General features: G+C 38.6%; 2 protein-coding genes across 4 annotated transcripts; one reads left to right on the top strand and one right to left on the bottom strand.

Moving 5' to 3' along the window:
- The first annotated feature begins 554 nt into the window (after positions 1–554).
- Positions 555–7714, top strand: LOC103719511 (heat shock protein 90-5, chloroplastic-like). 2 transcript variants are annotated; one of them, XR_016397910.1, is made up of 19 exons: positions 555–1020; positions 1307–1380; positions 3193–3318; positions 3391–3484; positions 3633–3716; positions 3835–3978; positions 4056–4172; positions 4284–4331; positions 4415–4492; positions 4890–4994; positions 5094–5234; positions 5381–5473; positions 5685–5762; positions 5881–6135; positions 6231–6333; positions 6451–6625; positions 6762–6867; positions 6987–7186; positions 7275–7714. XR_016397910.1 is itself a non-coding variant. In XM_008808791.5 (19 exons), the coding sequence occupies exons 1-19, from the start codon at positions 748–750 to the stop codon at positions 7479–7481; spliced, it is 2391 nt and encodes a 796-aa protein (XP_008807013.3). In that variant the 5' UTR covers positions 555–747; the 3' UTR covers positions 7482–7714. The 2 variants fall into 2 exon arrangements, 1 of the variants encoding a protein (XP_008807013.3); XM_008808791.5 differs by having other exon boundaries at positions 7097–7186.
- Positions 7715–8439: 725 nt separating this feature from the next.
- LOC103719512 (amino acid transporter AVT6A-like) lies at positions 8440–12878 on the bottom strand. 2 transcript variants are annotated; one of them, XM_088707035.1, is made up of 6 exons: positions 12018–12155; positions 11469–11926; positions 10548–10700; positions 10209–10412; positions 9499–9964; positions 8440–8969 (listed from the first exon to the last, which is right to left on the bottom strand). In XM_088707035.1, the coding sequence occupies exons 2-6, from the start codon at positions 11893–11895 to the stop codon at positions 8828–8830; spliced, it is 1392 nt and encodes a 463-aa protein (XP_088563161.1). In that variant the 5' UTR covers positions 11896–11926; positions 12018–12155; the 3' UTR covers positions 8440–8827. The 2 variants fall into 2 exon arrangements, with proteins under 2 accessions (XP_088563161.1, XP_008807014.3); XM_008808792.5 differs by having other exon boundaries at positions 11469–12878.
- Between the last annotated feature and the right edge of the window lie 1516 nt (positions 12879–14394).

Here is a 14394-nt window from a genome sequence, read left to right as displayed (position 1 = left end):
GCCCAAAAATTGTCTTAGTGTAGGTCTGTTTTTCCTTATTTCTTTGCCTCTTCCTTTGGCTGTGACATATTACCGTTAAGCTTTGTTTTTATAATCTCTTTTTATTCTCTTAACAAGCTAAGCTGCATAAGGCTATAAATTGATCCGAGCACTTGAAATTAGCTCCAAATAGGTAAGAAATTTGAAGATAATTGATGTTGCATAAAGTTTAATCTATGTCTTTCATCACAAATAAGGATCATCAAAAAAAAATTAAGATCAAATTAGGCTTAATCTTAGACTTTAGGATGGAAAAAAATTGAACTAAAGCTAGGTCTAGCTTGACTAAATTGAACCCTAGCTGTCCCATCTACCTCGAACTGATTCCTGTATTCATGGAGAAACTCATTCTTACCTCTAGCGTTAATGCGCATAGAAATTTCCGCCCGAAAAATGCTGTGACGCACAATTCAACGGACCAGATCTTTTTACGTACCGGGGGTAACGGTAGATGGGACTGTCGCATCAAAATTTCTACGCGGTACAATTTGAAATGGATCGTGCATCCCTAACTCGTGCTCGCATTCTAGAACCCTCTCTTTTTGCCCTTTTCTCTCCATTCTTGCCCCGTTAAACCCTTCAGTCTCAGGATTGGTGCTCCCAACCCGTATACCCAAACCCTAACCCTATCGGTTTCTTTCCAGACATCCGGGGTTTCGACTGCGCCCCTTTCCAGAACTCCAGGGTTTCGCAGTCGCCACGGCATCCATGGCTTCCGTCTCGAGCCGGAGCCTGGGCACCTGCTCCGTCTCGGCCTTCGGTCTCTCTTCTCCCCCCTTGGTCTCCAATGGCCGGAGAGCTGTGCCGTTTAGAAGTTCGTTTTCGCCCAAATCCCTGATCCCAAGGAAGGGGTTTCCTTCTGCTGGCCTGAAATGGAAACTGGAGAAGAGGGAGTGCCGAATGGTGGTCCGATGTGAGGCGGCGGTTGCGGAGAAGGAAGCGGAGGAGGCGTCTGGCGAGAAGTTTGAGTACCAGGCCGAGGTGCGGTTTGGTTTATCTTCTTATATTCAGTTGCCTGCATGCTGTTAGATAAGTTTTATTGGTGAAAGATGAGACTTTTTTTGCTGGATTCCCTCTTGGTCCTTTGCTTCTCCAGGATGCGTTTATCTTGTTTGCATCTTCTCTCCATTTTTATATTTTCTATTGTCAAATGAAAAAGTTTTGGCCTTTTTCCCAAGAAATCCGACCTGTCTGTTCATGCTGGGCTCTTATTATCCCGCAATGCTATTTTTTGACAAGCGTCTGGTTCCGCTTCTTGTGGTTGCAGGTCAGCCGCCTAATGGATTTGATAGTTCATAGTTTGTACAGCCACAAGGAAGTATTTCTTCGCGAACTTGTAAGGTTGGTAATTGGTAATTGCAGTTGTCTTTTCTGTAGTTCATAAATCTGGCATGGACGGTATGGGGGATATATGGTTTCATTCATCTGATTTTTGTAGTTGAGTTGGCCCAGCATCATTCATATATTTCTGTGCATCCTTTGCATCCAGTAATCCCAGGCCAGTCAAGGGGTATTCCCAATTGTTTGTTCCGTAGGTGGATTCCAAGAAGCTGAATTGCTCTATAATTTTGAACTTACTCTTGATCTATTTCTCACATTTTCCAAGCATGTTTTAAATGTCTATTTCATTTCTAAAATTTGCGGTTATAATTGAGTGAAATTTGAATACTTACTGATGTAGATGAATTAAGCAAATAAATGTTTGTTTCTATGTTTCCTTTCTGCATATGCAAGCAAAGGGATGGCTTTAAAGGGTTGAAATGCGGTGTGAAATAATATATTCTCGATGACAGTTTCCTTGTCTATCTTTTTTTTTCTTTTTTCTTCTTTTAGCAGAAAATTATATTGAGTGTGATCTTGTTGTGGGCAACTCTTTGCAGATCATAAATTCCTGTAATCTTAAAGGCATGGGCAACTACCACCCACTTGTCCGTTAAAAATGTGTTAAAATTCTTGGCTGAATGCTAGCTATTGTTATTTGGATAATCAAGCCTACACAAGGAAAATATATATATATATATATATCATCTCATGCAATGTACCAGCTAGTGTAAAATCTTGTCTGCATATTCAGTGTTCAGAAATTTGTAATACAAATTAATGACAAATCAAATTAGCTTTCTGAGAAGACAAACAGTGCTATGAGACATGCTAAAAACAGAATAAGGACTATAAGGGATCAAAACAATGCTATCAGTTTTATTAGTTCATTGAGGAAGATGGAATATTGGCATATAAGATGTTATTGCTTAAACCAAACTGATACCAAAGGAAGATGTAGAGCTTTGCAACAAAAAATTCTTGTAAATACAAAGAGATGCAATATGCACTATTAAGTAATAGTACTCCAATAGACTAGAAACGGTGAAGGTTTTAGTGGATTGCCCATCTCTAAATGCTTAAACAAACAGAGGTTTGTTTAGTAGATTGCCAGTATTTAGAAATTACCCTACAGAAGTTGATCATAGAAGTATGAAAGACTGCAAGTAACTTGCTAAGGTAAAAGTAATGGCTGATGAGCAGGTACCGAAAGCTCCTGCAAGGGTGTCCTTGTAAATATGCATGATCCCAGATACTGGTACCATATCTTTTCATGCACATTTTGTTCTAATATGAGCAGGCACCTCTGTAAAATCCTAAAATCTTTGTGGTAAACAACCCCACTGGCTAGATCCTTGTAGCATTGTTCATGAAGGTATGATCATTTCACCAGTTTTTGCAGGATTAAAAGATGACATGGATTATTCTCTAAATTATGACAAACCAACATGCCTCACCTCTATGGAACTGGCTCAAGACGTTCTATTTTCTGTGTTCTAGTATTTCAGGCAGAGATTGCAGTTTGTAGACAGGAGGGCTCTTTATCTCTCTGTTTATATTTTTCACATTTATGTGTTCATAATGTTTTTATATGGTTGAATTTCCCTTTGCTCCTCCCAAATCCAACACCCAACACAGATCATAATCTGATACCTTGCTCATATGCAGGAGTGAATACTGCTGTTATGATTTTACACTCGGTTTATCTTTTATAGGATGTGTAATAGCACTTCATTTTCTTTCTGTAGATGAGAATTTCTTCTTTGGCACGTCCTACATAAAATACATTTTGCGCTGTTGAATACTACTGCTGACTGATGTCATTTCTTTTAGTAATGCAAGCGACGCACTGGATAAGCTGAGATTTTTTAGCGTGACTGATCCTTCTCTACTTGGTGATGGTGGTGAGTTGGAGATACGCATAAAGCCTGATCCAGATAACGGGACAATTACAATCATGTAGGTTGCTAAAGACCTTGTTTTCCTTTTCTTCTAATTCAAAGTTCATATTTAAAATGTTTGAGATTTCAGTGACACTGGTATTGGAATGACCAAAGAAGAACTTATCGATTGCCTTGGGACCATTGCCCAGAGTGGAACTTCCAAATTCTTAAAGGCTCTCAAGGTACTATTTTGTTCTTTATGACATCTAACTTAACATTATAACACGGATATCGTATTATATTGCTTTTTTGTTACTTTAGTAATGCATAGACTTATCTGACTATTGCATCAATCTTTAGATCACTAATATAGTATCTGGATATGTGTAGGAGAACAAGGATGTTGGGGCAGACAATGGCCTAATTGGTCAGTTTGGTGTTGGATTCTATTCGGCCTTCCTTGTTGCAGACAAGGTTTAGAACTTCTCTCTTCTGAATAATATTTGATCTGTAGTTGATGGCGCTTAGATTTACCTCAACTATGTGTTTCTTAATTTTTTGTGATGTTGTTGAAATAATGGTCCCAAAATAGGTTGTTGTGTCAACAAAGAGTCCAAAATCAGATAAGCAGTATGTCTGGGAAGCAGTGGCTGACAGTAGCTCATATGTGATACGAGAAGAGACTGATCCCGAGAAGTTACTACGGCGTGGAACTCAAATTACCCTCTATCTTAGAGTATGGCAACACTAATATTCTTGTATGTGGATGTAGATATCCTCGATAGGTCTCTTATTCTTTTCTTTCTTCATCAGCCAGATGATAAGTTTGAATATGCGGAGCCCATCAAGATCCAGGGATTGGTCAAGAACTACTCACAATTTGTGTCCTTCCCCATATACACATGGCTGGAGAAATCAAGAACTGTAGAGGTGAGATGTAGTCTGGGCATGCCAATTTCTTCTGTTGACCCCTCTTTTAATTTTATTTAACTTTATTGTTGTGCACCATTAACTTATTTCAATTTTTATATTTGTTGATAGGTGGAAGAAGAGGAACCTCCAAGACAGGGTGAAGAAGCAAAGCAAGAGGTAACTAGTGTATTTGATGGACAACTGGTTTTGGTAAATTACTGTCACATAGTGAGGCTGACTTATTCGCTGCTTGTTGGTAGGGTGAAAAGAAGAAGAAGAAAACTGTTACTGAGAAGTATTGGGACTGGGAATTGGCAAATGAAACAAAGCCTATATGGGTAAGTTTTGAATAATTTGCTCCAAAATAAAAAAAAAAGTATTTGAGTACATGAGGCTCCTGCCACTGCAGGGTCTCGGGAGGGTCAGATATATGCAGCCTTATCTCTACCTAGAAGCTGTTTCCATGTTTTAAACCCTTGACACCCAGGTCATTGTAATAAATACAGCCTTACCATTATGTCAAGGCCCGCACTCTAATAATTTGTTCCAACATATTCAATGAAAACTAATAGAATCTTAGACATCTTTTCGGTTTAAATTTCCCCATTTCTAAATTCTGATCAATTTCTGGCTTTTTGTTGACTGTATCACTTGATCCAGATCTGTGTCTCTGCTGTATATGCTGCCTTAATTAGCTAAATTTCCCCATTTATTGTTCCTTTTGCTGGTTTGCAGATGCGAAATTCAAAAGAAGTTCAGAAAGATGAATACAACGAATTCTATAAGAAGACATTTAATGAATTCTTGGATCCTCTTGCATACACCCACTTCACCACAGAGGTGAGCAGTACTGAAAGTTGACTAGGCTGTCATAAAAGCAGGTCGGCAATTCTTTTGGAGGTGATTATTGTAAAATTGGCTTGGTTCACTATGTAACAGGGGGAGGTGGAATTCAGAAGTGTTCTTTACATACCAGGAATGGCACCTCTTAACAATGAAGATGTAATAAATCCGAAGACAAAGAATATTCGTTTATATGTCAAACGTGTATTTATTTCAGATGATTTTGATGGCGAGCTGGTATGTAACACCATATAAAAATTGTAACACAGAGTAAATTGTTGGTTTGATCATTTATTTTTTTCTGATTACTTGCACATTAATTCATAACTAGCATTTTCATATCTGAGTTGAATTAGTTGCTGAACTCAGTATTCCAATTGCAGTTCCCTCGTTACTTGAGCTTTGTGAAGGGTGTAGTGGATTCGAATGATCTTCCTCTCAATGTTTCTCGTGAGATGCTTCAAGAAAGTAGAATTGTAAGTCATCTGATGTTTATATCACATAAAATGTTTGATGTCCACACTGTAAATCTTAGGCTATTAGGCTTAGTATTAATCTAATTAATGTTTAAGGGCATCCTTTATAGATCTTTGTTTTGGCTTTTAAAATATTTTAATTTCCATTCAGCTCGACATTTTTTAAAGAATACATACATATATATAAATATATATTTATTTATATTGACAGGTGAGAATTATGCGGAAAAGGCTTGTCAGGAAAACATTTGATATGATCCAAGAAATCTCTGAAAGCGAAAACAAGGAGGTGGGTAGTGCCTGAATTGGGCTCTCTCTTGTTCCATTCTCTCTTTTGGAAGAATTAAGGTATGCTTTCATCATACAATATGAGACCGTATTTAAAATTAATTATCAATGTCCTGCAGGAGTACAAGAAGTTCTGGGAGAACTTTGGAAAGCTTATCAAACTAGGGTGTATTGAAGACTCAGGAAATCACAAGCGCCTTGCTCCTTTGTTGCGCTTCTATTCTTCCAAAAGTGAGGAAGATATGATAAGCTTGGATCAATATGTGGAGAGTATGGCTGAGAACCAGAAGGCTATCTATTACTTGGCCACAGACAGCTTGAAAAGTGCCAAAACTGCGCCATTCTTAGAGAAGCTGATCCAGAAAGATATTGAAGTAAGCACCCAGATGGTTTAACTACCGGGCAGCTGTTGTTGAATCACTTATTTTGGTTTGAATAATGATTCTCTGTTGCATTTTTTCTTCCTTAGGTTCTATATCTGGTAGAGCCGATTGATGAGGTTTCTATTCAGAACCTACAGACCTACAAAGAGAAAAAGTTCGTTGATATCAGTAAGGAAGATCTAGAATTGGGTGAGTGTTATGAAATACCTTGCAAATTATTAATCGGAACATGTTGTTTGCATCCTTTTGTTTAAAGTTATCTAGTTTATGGATGTGCATCTGCTGATGATTTGAGTTCTGATTTAGGTGATGAGGATGAGGTACAAGAAAGAGAAAACAAGCAGGAGTACAATCTTTTATGTGATTGGATAAAGCAACAACTTGGTGATAAGGTAGCTAAAGTCCAAGTGTCAAAGCGACTAAGTTCTTCACCATGTGTTCTTGTCTCTGGCAAATTTGGATGGTCTGCAAACATGGAAAGGTATGCTTAAAAGTTTAAAATTGTGAATTCTTCATTTTTTGAGGACAACGTCATCTTGTCTTGATTCTATCTTTTGATACATTCATGTTTCTAATGTTCTTCCAATTTATGATATGTACGTCCTTGTGGTTTATAGGCTTATGAAGGCACAAACCCTTGGTGATACATCAAGCTTAGAATTCATGAGAGGAAGAAGAATATTGGAAATCAATCCAGATCATCCCATCATCAAAGACTTGAATGTAAGATTGTTTGACTAAATTTATTTGCTTTTTGATTATTTAAGCGTATCTCATTGGCCTAGTCAGACACAAAACATGGTGTAAGATCTTATGCGCTATATCAATGAACATATGGGCAGGGAGGCGGATACTTGTTCTAAATGTGTTTGCCATCAGCTGAAATTTGTCCATATTGTGGCCTGCTCTAGGAAAACCTTCCTCTGTCAGTTCTAACACAGACCATTTGCAGGCTGCTTGCAAGAATGACCCGAGCAGTGATGAAGCTAAGAGAGCGACCGATTTATTGTACGATACTGCCTTAATCTCAAGTGGATACACTGTAAGTCAATCAAATCCCTTGACCTTCTTTATGGTTTCATAGTGGACTGTTAAACCTATCTTCATTGTCCCTGTTTTTCTTCCTCTAGCCTGACAGCCCTGCCGAGTTGGGGAGCAAGATTTATGAGATGATGGCGATTGCACTTGGTGGAAGATGGGGAAGACTGGAATCTGAAGCAGCCGCAGAAGAAGCTGATGCGGAAGTAAGAACTGAAGCAGGCTCTGGTGAGGCGACTGAGGCGGAGGTGGTTGAACCTTCGGAGGTGCGCATGGAGAGCGATCCATGGAAGGATTGATCATTTTTTTTTCCGCAGGATATTATCTTTTAGTATCAATTCTGTACGAGTGTGAGTTGGGGCAAATCAAATTTTGTTGCCTGAAGTTGAAATCATCGAGTTGAGGAAGTGATTGGATGCATTGTTGGCCTTTGCACTTCAAATTTTGGCGGCTTTTGTTCGTTTCTTAAGCGAGCTGTCATTTTCGAACAATAAGAAAAGATGAAGAGAAGTTATTTATGCCGGTTCTGAAATTATGGTGTGTAAAAAAGCCTTTTTTTATTATTTTTTTGGAGCTGATGCTTTGGAGCGATCGATCTCTGGTACTAGTTCTTTTGGATTCTTATTTGGTTTGGAAATGAGGCAGATCCGAATCTTATTCTTAGATTAAAATATTTAATCTATTAGCTAAGGCAAATATTACTTTTTGTTCTTAGGAAAAAAACTGTCACATTTTTTTTCAATTATCAAATATTATGGATACTCAAAAAATTGTTCTATAGAAGGCATTGTGCAAGTCAATACCCAAATATTCATCAAAATACTTTCATCAGTGACAATCATCCAAAGCTTCATGCCCTGGAAACTCTTCTCTTGATCTGCAGCTCTTGGGTCGCAGGCTTATGTGGTCCATTGTCTTTGGAAGTCTCATTTTCACCTCTGGGCTTGAAAGCAATCTTCTCTAGAATGGCACAGGAAGAGGTGATTATTAGTCTTCCATGAGACCTCCTCACTTCTCTTCCTCTCCTCATTCACCTTCAAGCTTCGATGTTTATTCCTCATCTTTCCACCGATCGATTCCACCAAACCCACCTCCAGCTTCCTACTCTCATCATTCCCCTTTTCGATTGTGGGCACGGCAGCATGAAAGGTGGAATTTCCATGAGCTTCTCAAATTGTCATGTCACAGAATACCACATTGCCATTTTAAGCATGCCAAGGAAATTTGTTTTCAGAGAATCATATCGCACTGAAATTATTGAGCAAAAAGAAGTTGCCCGTACATTTTATAACGCACACAATTAGGAGCTTACACAGCCAATGAAAAGACATAGTTCAAGTATAAAGGTAGACCAACTTCGATTGATTCAATAATTTACAATTTGCAACTCCAATTTCACCCTTCGTAACAGGTACGTGTTGTGCAATAACCTCTGATACACCAATCTTTCCACATATATCATTCCTAGCATCTTTGCTCAACTTACATGTTGAGTTGCTTTCTATTATCGAACCGAACAAAACTTGGACCATGCCCACTAAGGTTAGTGCTCAATTTATTAACCAATCTTACGAACAACCTACATATGCAAACCAGACATGAGACGCCACTGTTTTACTTCCTCCATACCAAGAATCACAGAAGCTCAAGACAGAGGTGAGGCCTTTTCCTTCTGGAAGAGAGCATAGGCATCACTGTATACAGCTATCGCATTTGAAAGCACGGCAAGGACGATCATGAAAACAGATAAGATCTTATCCCACTTGGTCGCTATGCCACGAGGGTCCCTGAAATAACACAACAAAAATATCATATGCAAAACTTTGGAGCTCAGATATTAGCTGAACTGAACAATGTAAAGAAACTAATCTACCAAGCATCAAAGTTTTGGAGTTCGAGACAATAAATATGGGTGTGCATGTCTCAAGAAATATAAGGTCTAATATGCATATATATGAATACATGCATATGTGCATTTTGTATATGGTGGTGTTTGTGTGCACACATTGAACTCGAAAGCTACAAGATTTACAGCTAGAGCCATAACGCAGTATAACATTTGCAACGATCCAGAACCAAACCACCATACATTACCGGAGACTACCAATAGTGATATGATTCATATATAGCAATACATGGTGCCATTGTAAGTTTTAGAACTAAGGATCATCGGGTCCCTGTCCTTCCTATGTTGCAATTTTTTTAGTTAAGCAAAACCAGCTAGAATTACTTTAGTCCAACTGAACCATAGCAAGTTTACATCACCAGATTATGCTGCGATAAAACATACTGCCCTGATTATATGTCAGAACTTACCTGAGGGTAATGGCAGCAGGGAAAATAAATCCAATGCAGACGGCGGCTGTTGCACCAGTAAATTGAAAGGCATCCCAAATGCTGGGAATGAAATTTGCGGCCAAGAAAATAACTGAGAGAAGCCCCACTGTAATTAGCGCAAACCTCCGACTGTCCGAAGACAAAGGCATTGCTGAAGGAAAGAGGAGGCCATCCAAGTTGAGCCGGAGCGCGTGGAAGATGATGGGGAATACAAGCATAAGGTGGACAACATAGCTCACTCGGACAGCATCATTAAGCAGAGAGCTGTATGGGATACCAAGATTGGAGTCGAAGTTGGCGAGCACATCATCAAGAGTGGATTCACCAAAGAGGAGGAAACCAAAGAAGCTTGTTGTTATGTAGACAGTAGAGCAGAGCACCAGTGATGTCTGTACGATGGGCTTGATCTGGGAGGAGTCTTCAAGCTCATTGTCTATGGTGTGAACTGCAAAATTATAAGAGTAATTAGAATTAGTATCCATTTACTTATGAAACATCTTTAGACCTTGGTAACTAATAAGCATGCCTGTTAATATGGAACAACAGACATTTTAAGTTCTTAAAAAGATCTATATTAGCAAAAGGAACCAAACTTTTCTTTAAGTAGGCAAACTTATCCTTACAAAATATAGACACAGTACCGAGTCTACCATGCAAAGCAGAAAATATAATATTTAGAGCCTCCATACCATTGTAATGGCAGATATATGCAGTTACGAGAACAGGGACCACTGTGAAGAGGTTCCAAATAGATACCATATTAGGTATATCAGGAAACAACTTGGGCATGGAAATGCTTCCGCTCAGCAATTTTACGATAGCCATCCCAGCAGTAATTACAACAAAAATTACTGCTAGTGCAACTGATAAAGCAGACGTGAATCTTAATGAATCTGCAAGAGAGGTGGCAGAATTCTCGATATCAGTCTAATTTAAAACAAGGATAGCACAAAACAGTTAATTTCTTTGGAGAGATTATTTAATTTGGAAGATACATGCAATGATTTAAGCAGTCAATCCACGCTTACCTATATGCTTGAAACATGCCAATGGAGCAAAAATTACAAGAGTAGTGACTAGAAGAACAAAAAAGCGGCCATTCCACCAGTGCTCCCCAAACCATCCTTCCAAAACACCAGAATGGTGAACCCCACTGGATGATGTCCCGGAAAGCACGTCACCTTCTCAGAAAAAAAAGAGAAAAAAACATAATCCTTTAAGTTAGAATCATTAAATATTTCCCTATTGTATCAAGCAAAAGCCATCTTCAACAATATGATGTAATTCAAGTAATACGTCCTTTTGCTTTCTTAAACAATGCAATTGGAGAAGGAAGATCAGAAAAGCCACAAGTGTTCCAAGACATTACACAATAGCAGCAAATTCCTATAAGTATTATGATTGCCCTAAACAACTGGCATGCTGTTTTAGAAGATAACATTGCTTCTCAAGATCATTAAAACTTTAAGGGATTTAACAAAATGCAAGTTCTCTATGACATAATTAAAGAGGTGCTAACATACAAAAACATAACATGCATGTATGACTCATTCATCTACTGGTCACGGGATTTGCAGGCAAGCTTATTAGCAAGGGGACTAACAACAAGTGATTTTTGAATAAGTTACTAAAGGTATGCACAATCATGAATTTTCTGATAAAACATGTTGAATAAATACACAATTATTATTCATCTGCTATAGCAACAACAGTATCCAAATCATGAAGATTGCTTTCACTACCACATTTCAGCATATAACTAACTTGTTTGTTATCAACTTCTTCGGGCACTGATAATATCATACGATGATATGCGAACTATTTTCAGATAAAACACAGATAACATAGAGCATCTCAGAATGAATTTATAGATCACACAAACAGCCAATGATAATTATATGCAGGACAGAGCAGAAAGAAATTGAGTATGTCTTTATCAGATGTCATACCAATAATTATCATGTAGACGATCATCATGCCGACATTATTTATGACAACGCAGATCTGTAGCAGCATCTTCCCGATTTTTCCAAATGCATCCCCCATAACTCCTGCGTAGGAGATTGTTTTCCCCGCCCTGCTGAACCTGATCAACATATCGATCGAGGCCTCGGTGAGGAAAGCAAAGAATATGATAAGCGCAAGTCCAGGCACCAGCCCTAAGACTTTCATGGTGGCAGGGAGCGCCATGATTCCAGCTCCCACGACGGTCGTGGATAGGTTGAACACAGCCCCAGCAAAGGATGCTCCATTAAACCCATCATATCCTCCATCTACCTCGTGTTTGGTTGGTAGAAGAGGAGAATTATCATCAAGAATCTCTTTGTTCTTTCGTCCTCCCTTGTTCTCGGCCGGGGAAAGGCTTCCAATAGTCATGTTTATTTACTTCAACTTGCAATTTGGTGGCCTTGGATTCAAAATATAACAATCAAACTTCTGAAGTTAACTAAAGATTCTGGTAACCAAGGAACATAAACGAAGAAGCCCAGAGAAATCACTTGTCGGAATTGAGCTCTAAATCCAAATAGCCAAAACTTTCCCAGACTAAGATCGAAAAGGATGTCAGGATATTTTTGAGCTGAGAGCTGAAGAGATTTGACCTATCCAGAGTCCCAAACTAAGATACCGAGAAGTTTATGGCTTCATTGAAGCCCAATAGCAGGATCTCGAATTTAATTGGACTGGGGATGGTAGCGACTTTGGAGATTTTCAAGGTAAGATCAGCTGAATAATAAAAGCTAACGAAAAAACCAAAAATCGCCCAAAAAAACAAAGACTTTGAGCTCTCAAAACAACATAGCTTAAAAAATCCGAAGTTAATGTAGCAAAGGGCTATCTTGGGATCGACCTCAGCAAAACAACATTTAAAAAAAAAAAAAATCTTGCTTGAGAAGAAAAGAAGAAAGAAGAAGAAAACAAGAGCCTTCCTTCCTCTCCTTCGATCTAAAAACAAGACGTATCGTTCAAGTTTCTGACCGTTCCTATCTCGGATTTGACCCGGAACGCGGTGGAAAAACACCGATTGACGGTATTTCTATCACCTTCGGAAAGGAAAGACGAGAATTTTACTGGTTTTCAGACCTCCATGGGCGCCCAGATCGAGCTGTGTTCGAAACGAGATGCTGGATTACGGTACGGTTTTCGATCGTCGGAGTGGGGAAGGAGGAGGAGAGCACAGGGGAGAAGGGGGTCAGAATCTGATACTGTTTCTTGAGGCTTGAGAGTCCACTACAATCATAGGAGAGAAATGATAATTTATAAGGTTACGTCAAAAAAAAAAAAATCACAGAAAAAAAGACAACAGCGAAGCGTGCAGGGAAATGCAGGTCTCTCACAACATTTTGAAAATTTCCGCCTACGGGTCATACGCCGTCAACAGACAGCACTCATGTGATTCGCAGAAAATTTTTTACCAAACCAAAATATTATTTTATAAAATAATTTATTCACTAAAAAATAATTATAATATATTTAATTGATTAAAACAAATATTATATTTTAAAATAATTGATATTTGATAGAGCATTTAAAAATGCTGTGAATTATCTATTATATTTTTAATAAAAAATTCTTGATAGACTATATTTAGAAAAAAAAATTAATTTTCAACCAATAAAAAAAAGTAGTTTTTTCTTGTGCTCTTTTAATTTTTCTTATCCACAAAATATAAGAATCTTATTCCAATAAAAATATTATTATTTTAATTTTTTAATTTTAATTAAATAAACAATATTTTTTATTTTTTATTTTTTTGAACCAAATAAGTCTCCCATGTACGACAACATTTTATTATATTAAAATAAATTTCAGTACCGGCCTCGTGCTCCAGATGCGAAATCTAGCTGTACGAGCCAACTTGTCCCTGAATCGATAGATTTTTATTTTTTAAAAAGGTTTCCACTTATGCATGGCTTTAGTTCAACCGTTCGTTCATTCCGTCCCCCACGCTACCTAAACTGGTGTGAGACGGCCGCATGTTTTACGTAGCAATAATTCTATAAAATATGCAAAGTCCATTAAAAAAAATGACAGCCATTTGAATCATTATTTTTAAGAATAAAATAAACAGTTCACTATTTTTTTATATTAACATGCTTATATTGTAAAATGCAAAGTATTGTCAATTACTAGGGGCCTAGATTTGTTGGTCCATCTCCTCAGTCCTTCTGTCGGGTCGGCATCTCGCTGGGGTGGGGACTCCATGAGACGAATGGGTGAGAGGCTTTAGACAGAGTACCCATCGAAATGGAGGATTGGAGTACGCCATTTTCAAGCCCGGCCGGGACTACTCTACTGAGTATACCGGCTCTGGCAAGATTGCTCTGAATCTTGGTATTGAGAGTGGTGGCTGACCAGTCGCATGCAATGTGCCGGAGACTGAGAGTAGTGGCTGGGCAGGCCGGATTCTAGCTGGACTAGCTCCGGTCATGTTGTTGTCTACTGCAGGCCTTGGATTGCCACGATGAATGAGCAGATCGAACTGCTTATTGCCCACAAGCGCAACAAGTTGTTCTAGCGGAGCAGGTTCCGGGCTTCATAAGGGACCCTCAAGAGGTCGGAGTGCGGTATTGCAGGCGTGCAATGTGGTGTTTCTCTTCATTAGATGTCAATGTAGTTGGGACGGGATCCTTCCTCTAGCGCTAATCTGTTGCCGTTGAATCTGGATCGAAGTCAAAGTGCAACTCGAAAGACTTTGAGGTCGGCTGGAACTGATTTGAGTAGGTTGGTCAAGGTGTCGAATGCTGGTCTCCTAAGCTGGTGACCTGCAAGAAGTCTGCTTGCTAGAGAGTTTTCGACAAGAAACCCTTCGATGCCTAAGGCAGAATAGAGAGGTGTGTGCAAGAAAAAAGATTTCAGCAGAGTGTGGTGCTCTGT

The sequence above is a fragment of the Phoenix dactylifera genome, chromosome 11 (assembly GCF_051530095.1).
Source record: "Phoenix dactylifera cultivar Ajwa chromosome 11, Ajwa_hap1_PhDact_Kaust_v1.1, whole genome shotgun sequence".
Classification (NCBI taxonomy): Eukaryota; Viridiplantae; Streptophyta; class Magnoliopsida; order Arecales; family Arecaceae; genus Phoenix; species Phoenix dactylifera.
This window is presented reverse-complemented; position numbering and strand designations above follow the sequence as displayed.